The sequence below is a fragment of the Copidosoma floridanum genome, unplaced genomic scaffold, assembly GCF_036245765.1.
Source record: "Copidosoma floridanum isolate Cflo_tuat_1 unplaced genomic scaffold, Cflo_Japanese_pri ptg000022l, whole genome shotgun sequence".
NCBI classification, from domain to species: Eukaryota; Metazoa; Arthropoda; class Insecta; order Hymenoptera; family Encyrtidae; genus Copidosoma; species Copidosoma floridanum.
Genome location: NW_028321899.1, coordinates 3,265,945 through 3,273,677, shown reverse-complemented (window position 1 = coordinate 3,273,677; position 7,733 = coordinate 3,265,945). Strand labels below are relative to the sequence as shown.

The 7,733-nt window shown below is 48.5% G+C and overlaps 3 protein-coding genes across 3 annotated transcripts; all 3 read right to left on the bottom strand.

Moving 5' to 3' along the window:
* Positions 1 to 3,633: 3,633 nt before the first annotated feature.
* Positions 3,634 to 5,270, bottom strand: LOC149374070 (uncharacterized). The gene is made up of 3 exons (XM_089594973.1): positions 5,236 to 5,270; positions 3,985 to 4,777; positions 3,634 to 3,918 (listed from the first exon to the last, which is right to left on the bottom strand). Exons 1-3 carry the CDS (start codon positions 5,268 to 5,270, stop codon positions 3,634 to 3,636), a joined length of 1,113 nt encoding a protein of 370 aa, XP_089451099.1.
* A 10-nt stretch (positions 5,271 to 5,280) lies between these two features.
* Positions 5,281 to 5,856, bottom strand: LOC106635883 (uncharacterized). Its single transcript, XM_089594972.1, has one exon. It carries the CDS (start codon positions 5,854 to 5,856, stop codon positions 5,281 to 5,283), a length of 576 nt encoding a protein of 191 aa, XP_089451098.1.
* Positions 5,857 to 5,895: 39 nt separating this feature from the next.
* Positions 5,896 to 6,390, bottom strand: LOC149374069 (uncharacterized). The gene has a single exon (XM_089594971.1). The coding sequence runs from the start codon at positions 6,388 to 6,390 to the stop codon at positions 5,896 to 5,898; it is 495 nt and encodes a 164-aa protein (XP_089451097.1).
* Between the last annotated feature and the right edge of the window lie 1,343 nt (positions 6,391 to 7,733).

Genomic DNA, 7,733 nt, shown 5'->3' with positions numbered 1-7,733 from the left:
CCTGATGATTTGACATAGTGAATAAATGTTTAAAAAAGTCAGAAATTTTATTCTATTGTTTAAACAAGCGAGAAAGATGAATAACGCAAAAAAATTAAAGTGTATGAAAATATATGTTGCAATATTCAAAATTGGATGAAAAAAATTTTTTTACAGATGTTAGTATGGTTTTTATTTAAAGCCAAGTCCGAGCAAAAAATTTTGAAAGGTAGCTTATTGGACAGTTTGTAATTAAAAATTTCAATTGTGTAATAAATGTATTGCGGGTATAGCATCCATATCTAACTTTTTGAAATCAGTGAGGAATAACATTATTTTCACTACAAAAAAACGGGAATTTTTAAATAAATAAATAAGAATGTAATTAACAAAAAACTGCAAGTACAAGGCCGTATTCTCTGTAATTTTCAACTAAGACAAAAACAACTGAGTGCAATTGATTACGCTTATTTTACATAAATTAAGAAAAAAAAGTTGCTACAGGACCAATAGAAGCCAGGATACAATAGTTTCAGATTTTTTACGTATTCTGACCGTCATATTCGATATTAAGATCTTAAGCTGGCATAATTTTTTTGGTATAAGTTTATTGTACTGTATAAAATTTTTTTACTATAGATATGATCAATTTTTTTGTATGTATTGACTAATTGAAATAGTGAAAAATAGCGTGCTAGCCGTGTTACTTGAGCAGCTGCAGCCAGTGATGGGTCACCCATGCGCAGTTGCTTGAAATGCGTTAATTGTGCAATAAATGCAACGAATTTTATGCTAAATGATGTATTGTTATAGAGGACCACCACTTTTCTCAATTTTTTTTGCTCGGGCGCCCTAACTATAAATTAAATGATTGCCTACGTGTAGAGTAGAGAGGCATAGTAACCGTGAATGGTTTGCAGAGCATTCCTTCGTCTTTTAACGTGGTTTAATGCTGCCCCTGCAATTCTAAGCATGAATACACAACTACTCTGAAGAGGATGGAGCAGTGTTTTAACCGTTTTAAAACGGCTTAGAGGCTGTTACGGCCATACTTAACAGCGGTGTAGACCCTAGCTTATATGCGGGTAAACTGAAAATGCTTAAGCCTGCAGTATATCTAGTGGGTACTACTGCCTTTCCAATCAGTATTGTATGGTCTAGATATAGCGATTTCAACACGTCTGCTGGATGGCTGCCTTTGCTGTCTAGAGCAGTGATATACAGGATTTTATTAAACCAGAATAAAGCCGTATTATCATTCTATTTACTCTTTTCTTTACTCTGACCTTAGTTTTACACTAAGGCAGACAGTGAAGCGTAGTATCGAAACCTGAAAGATTGGATATTGCATAGGTAAAACAAAGGCTGCCTCTAATTTTTCAGAGGAGACTGAGATGCTGCTGACTTGATGCTACACAGACCGTATACTCAGAAAACAAATATTAACTAAGAAGAGAGATAAGCAGTTACTATGCACAGTGATACTTAACACTGTTTGTAATTAATGTAGTCTGCTTCTATATCGTTGTTGTACTCCTACACGCATTTGCAGAGTGCACCTCAATGCACAAGTATAACTTGTCATGCTGTGGAGAAGTACTAAAGTGCCATCTCTACTAGAAAATCTGACTACGGCTAGCCTACATTGTGGCAAGCAGTCCGATGCATGGGATAAGTGCTACTTACTTCACATACAGGTAAGCTTGTCCTTCTCCCCAGTTAGGATTTGTTCTCTAAGTGTAACGTGGTACAATTTGGGTCCATACTATATAGTCTGGGGCTTAAGAAGGCACTGGATTCATCTTAAGATCTAAAGTTCCTTTTATCATTAAAATGACGGATCTCACACACTCTCTGATTTGAAGGACACAGAAAAATTATTCTAAAAAAAGATCAAAGGTAAGGGACCACCACTAGTGACCTTACTGACTAGAGGTGCACTAGATCGGCCACTCCTTGATGTTGTGTTCCCTTTTTACTCCTAGATTATTTTCTTTTATTATCAAAGGAAGGAAGAGGGATTCCATTTTTCTTACCTTTTTGTTGTCGTTATCTTTCCATTTTCCTTGTAAATTTTGCTATAATTCGCTTGGCTAAGGGATGATGCCTTTAGTGAGCCTCGAATAACTTATGCAAATCTTTAATATTAATTAGTTAGTCAAGTCGGGAATCGACTATTAGTAGCAAAAAAGGCAAAATTGAAAAAAAATGACTTACATCACAATTATAATCAATGATAAATCGTAATTTATTCATCAATATATATATATACAATCGCACAAGAAAAATGTCGCTGTGCACGAGAAACAAACCACGACGCAAGCACAATTCTCATTCTAAGTGAGCAAAGCTTAAAAACTGAATCTAAACCAATTAAACTTGAACTATTAGAGGCTCGCTTGAATCAAGATGACGAGTCGATAGGAGCCACGATCTCGTTCGTTTGATTCAAAATGACGATTCAATATGAAACACGACTTCAAGATGACGAGTTGATATGAAACATGACCTCAACGATTTAATTATAATCAAAAAAAGTAACTATGCAGGAATACTGATGCCTGAACTGAGGCTGGGAAGCTTGGGTCAAGCGAGAGAGTGGCTGCGTTGAGCACTTGAGCCGACAAAGGCAAACAAGGAATAACATTGCTATGCTTCCTCTGGCGAACTCGGGCAAAGCGAGAAGTTACGTACTAGTTAGCTTCTAACCAGAGAATAGGCCGAGATGCTCGCTCGGAAGGAGCTCAAGCCGTCTCGGTTAAAGAGAGAGAGAGAGTGAAAGAGCCAAGAGTAGGGCTAACATACATACACCAAACTGGATCTCAAACGTTCTCAACATTATGAAATTTACAGATACTTTATTGTGTGCCTGTGTAAGCCCTTTTCAGGCCCCTCTGACTAGTAGTGCCAACTTGCTGAGCTGCACGTGTTGCGCGCCTCTGTCCAGGTCATACTAACTCGAACACTCCTTTTCATTCGACGATTTTTAATAGTTGTTTTTTATTAGTGCGTAGTTTTAGTAATACAAATAATAGAAGTAACACAAAAATTAACTAACACTCATCGAATAATCTTACGGTGGTATCTTGTAAGTACACCCACTCTGTCAGAGAATGTGAGCATTAGTCGTATGAATAATAATAGTAATAGGAATAATACCAACCAACGAATCTATTCAAACCGTAGCAACAAATGGTAGTTACAAGTGTCTAATTACAAATGCTGTGGTTTCACCCAACACCTATTCTAATAAGCTGTACTAACATTGTTGATATTAATTATGATAACTGGCAATAATTATCTTAAAGACTTGATCTACGGTTACAAATTATGTTAACATTATAAGTATTTATCTAATGACAGTAATAATAACTATCATCATTAATGTTCAGTTTTAAAAATCTTTATTAAATATTACTTAGCGCCTAGTACAGAGTTGCAGACAATTATATCACTTCTGTCGATGTGATCTCCCTCAGCTCTTTCTTCCTTGGGTCCTCGATCGTCAGTGCGTCAGCCCGCACGCGGCTTGGCAGCTCCGCAGAAGCAGTACGCGCGCAGAACGAAGGAGGGATCACGTGCCGTCATCTTGTCGGACGTTGATCGCGGGAAACGAGCCGAGCAATCTGCCCACATTGCTCCTGGAGCAACATACTAGTCGCCGCCCACCAAGGTGGGTCGGCCTTCTTGACCATCAGGGGGTGGCGTTGGTGGACCGGGGTTTGCTACGGGAAGTAAGGCCAGTTTGACAATCGGTCGCACGTACTCAGCAGTCGCTGTCTTCACAGTGACCGCGCGCACCAATCCATCAGGACCAGGCTGGGCGCCAATGATGCGACCTAGCGGCCAACGATCGCTCGATTGGAGGAGGGTAGCATCAAGTAGGATGACGAAGTCGCCGACGGAAAAACTTTGGCGAGCAACGGTCCACTTTGGCCTCTGCTGGAGTGTATTAAGGTACTCTTGGCTTCAGCGTGACCAGAACTGAGCCCGAATGGCTCTTACAAGGTCCCAATGCGAGAGAGCGTCCAAGTTCTCAGTGGGAGGCCTGGGCTGGATGATGGAATCGAGTGGGGCTCCAACAAGGAAGTGGCCTGGTGTAAGAACCTCGAGGTCGGAAGGGTTGCCGGAGAGCGGTGTCAAGGGCCTTCCGTTGAGCACCATCTCAATCCCAACTAGTACGGTGGAGAACTCCTCGTAGGTCAGGTGATGGGAGCCCATTACGCGTCGGAGGTGGCCTTTGACTGACTTGACGGCGGCTTCCCAGAGTTCACCGAAATGTGGAGCTCCAGGGGGAATGAAGTGCCAAGTAATACCTTGCGAAGCGAGAGAGCCAGCAACGAGGTCCCAGTCGATCTCTGCAATTTGTAACGCCTCGCGCAGCTCCAGATCAGCGCGGTGAAAGCAAGTGGCATTGTCGCTCCAGAGTTCAGAGGGTCGACTGCGACGACCGGTGAACCGAGCGAGAGCGCCCAGGAAGGCGGCTGTGGAAAGATCACCGACGAGCTCGAGGTGTAGGGCCTTTGTCGTCATGCACGCGAAGACGGTGATGTAACCCTTCGTAGTGCATATGCCTCGTCCTTTTGACGCAAGTACTGAAAAAGGCCCGGCGTAGTCGACACCCATGCGGCCAAAAGCGCGGGAAGGTGTGACTCGTGAAGATGGTAAGGGGGCCATCATCTGGGTCGCGGAGCGAGCGTGGAGTCGATTGCATACGACGCACCGCTGCAATTGAGCCTTGATTCTGCGTGGGCCACCGAGAATCCATGCATGCTTGGCCGCGTAGGCGCTAGTGACCCTGTATCCACCGTGAAGAGCTCAAGTATGGGCCCAAGAAAGAAATAGCGAGGCGAGCAATGAGGCTTTGCTAAGGATTGGTAGATGCCGCTCTTCGAAAGGTAGCGAGGAGAAATCCAGCCACCCACCGACGCGCAGAACGCCGTTGGTGTCAAGGAAAGCCGCAAGAGAAGTCAAGGGGTTCCCTTTTGGCAATCGATCGCCCTTCTGCAAACACGCGCGCTCTTTGCCGAACGTTTCCGATTGGCTCAAACGGACGCAGGCCAGTAAGGCATCTTAAAGCTCAGCGGGGGTCAGTGGTGAGAGCAACGGCAGGACAGGAGGGCCACGCAACTGTCGCCGGACCCACTGACGAGTGCGCACGAGAACGACGAGTAGAGTGTGAAGCTTGGAATATCGTTCAAGTATGCTCGTTTCAGCCAGATGGGTGTCATAGCAGGCCACCGGCAGGGGTGTCACCTCTTGAAGAGCTTCCTAGGGCCAGGCTCGGTCATTGTCAGCGAGCTACGGCGGACCGTCCCACCACAGGAGTTGTTGTCTGAGACCGGACATGTCCGCGCTTCGAGTGGTCACGTCGGCTGGATTAAACTGCGACGGCACGTACCGCCAGGCGCTCGAGGGTAGCGTGTCCTGTATCTGGGCCACGTAGTTGTCGACGAGGGCATTGTTGGTTGGCTGATCGGAGCTAACCCAGTGCAGCACAATTTGCGAATCGCACCAAGTGTGACAGCACTCAATTGGAACTACTAGTTCTTCGGCCGTTGAGCGCAGAAGCTTAGCAGACAGCAGGGCGGTGCGAAGCTCCAAGCGAGGAATGGTCATCCGGGCCACGGGCTCGGCCATTGGCTTAAGAGTGCAGATGGGCGCCAGCTTCGTGTGAGCGAGGAAGATGTGGCAGCGGACAGAACCGTCCGTGGCCTGTAGTCTAGAGTACAGGACAGCAGCCATCGCGCGGTGGCTGGCATCGGAAAATACGCGCAGGTGAATTTCCGCTGACGTGAACGTTCCAATCCAACGAGGCAGGGATAGACCGGAGATGGCTTGGAGCTCGGCGGCAAAGGCAGTCCACCTTTGAATCATGGACGACGGAGCAGACTCATCCCAGTCCAGGTTGGCTTGTCATAAGTCTTGCTGTATGAGGGGAAGTGTTAGCAGGAAGCAATCTGACGGTGGATCCCAGCTCACACCGAGCTCACTAACGTGACCTTCAGCGCTAAGCTGACACCAAGTGGGCCGCAGGCGCACGTCGTTGGGGAGGTCGTCCAGCAGCTCGGGCACATTGGCTACCCACTTGCGCAGAGGAAACCCGCCGGCTTGCAGAAGTTCGATTAGCTGGTCACAAATATGTCGGGCCGTGGCGATGTCGTTGGCACTGGAGAGTATGTCATCGACGTAGCGGTTGTTCATCACCATGGGAACTGCCTTGGGCCAACGGTGTCCTTCGTCCTTGCACAGCTGCTGCACAGAGCGCAAGGAGAGGTACGGTGAGCACGAAGCGCCGTAGGTGACTGTTAACAGCTGGTAGTGCGTGGGCGGTTGGTTTGGAACAGGGCTCCACAAGATACGCTGTAGGTTGACGTCACGCTTGTTAATCCAGATCTGACGAAATATCATGCGGACGTCGCTGCAGAAGGCGATTCAGTGTCGTCGCCAGCGTAGAAGCACGCTGGGGAGCGCGGTCTGCAGCCTTGGGCCCGCGAAGAGGACGTCGTTTAAGCTGTAGCCGCTCGATGTCGGTTTCGAGGCGTTGAACACGACGCGAAGTCTGCGGCCCTTATCGCTGCTCTGCCAGATGCCGTGATGTTGGATATAGTGCACTGGTTGGGGCGATGCCGTGCGCATATCGTCAGGCAGTGGCCTCATGTGGCCCAGAGTGATGTACTCTGCCATAAATTGCACATCCTCAGCAACCATCACTGGGGTCTGCTGGAGATGACGATGCAACGAGTGAAGGGCGGCCGTGGAACTCTGCAGGCTGTTGCCAAGCAGCCACGCGCTGTCGCTCTTCAGTGGCAGACGAACGACATAGCGGCCATCCCAAGCACGATGATGATCGAGGAAGACGCGCTCACACTCAATATCCTCTGGAGCGCGGTGGTTGACTTGCGGTACTTCCTCGAGCTCCCAAAAGCGCTGCAGCAGTGCAGCCAGCTCGCGATGCCAAGACGGTGCGCCGTCAATGTGCAGTGTTGAGCCAACAGTAAAAGCTGCCGGCTACAGGCCAGGAGCATGGCCGACGAGGGTCCAGCCGAAGATTGTGTGCTGACCGATAATGTTGCCCCAACGGACGGATTCCGCCCTCAATATGCGGCTGTAGACGTCGGCACCGAGGAGCAGGTCCACACGACTAGGTGTAACGAATTCGGGGTCAGCCGGAGGCTGAAGATCAAGCCACTGCTCGGCCACGGATGGGTACAGAGGAGCGGACGGCGATACAAGCGCGAGCTGAGGTAAGCAGAGTGCCGCCAAGGTGATCGGCGGCGCATCTCTGTCCAGGTCGATGTGCAGATGGGCTCGAGTTCTCGAGCAGACGACCAACTCACCTCCTACTCCGGAAATGCTCGCATTAGTGTGCTCCAGCGTGGCGTTGAGCCGTTGTGCCAGGTTCGCAGAGACGATCGTGACCTCGGAGCACGCATCGAGGAGGGCTCGGACTGTCGCGCGCTGGCCGGACGGACCACTCAGCTGGACGAGAGCGGTCGGTAGCACGGCGAGTCAGTAAGGGGCGACGATCCCAGGTCGTCGGCACGGGTTGCACCAACGGGGTCGGCCTTCGGCCGTTTTGGTGATGGCAGACGGTCAGATGGGTTCGATGGCCGTCGATGACTGCTGTCGTGAAGCAGGCTGTGGTGCTATTCTCGGCAGTGCTGACAAACAGATCGGGAGAGGCAGAACTTCAACAGATGGCTCGTTCGGAGGCAATTAAAACATAGTCGGGCTTGGTAGACCAGGTCTCG

Bases quoted from the DNA above. Each gene is read 5' to 3' on its own strand.
- LOC149374069 (XM_089594971.1), bottom strand. From the start codon at position 6,390: ATGATATTTCGTCAGATCTGGATTAACAAGCGTGACGTCAACCTACAG.
- LOC106635883 (XM_089594972.1), bottom strand. From the start codon at position 5,856: ATGATTCAAAGGTGGACTGCCTTTGCCGCCGAGCTCCAAGCCATCTCC.
- LOC149374070 (XM_089594973.1), bottom strand. From the start codon at position 5,270: ATGACCGAGCCTGGCCCTAGGAAGCTCTTCAAGAG. The intron at 4,778-5,235 runs GTGACACCCCTG...CGGTGGATACAG, and splicing joins CCTAGGAAGCTCTTCAAGAG to GGTCACTAGCGCCTACGCGG. The intron at 3,919-3,984 runs GTAAGAGCCATT...ACACTCCAGCAG, and splicing joins CTCTCTCGCATTGGGACCTT to AGGCCAAAGTGGACCGTTGC.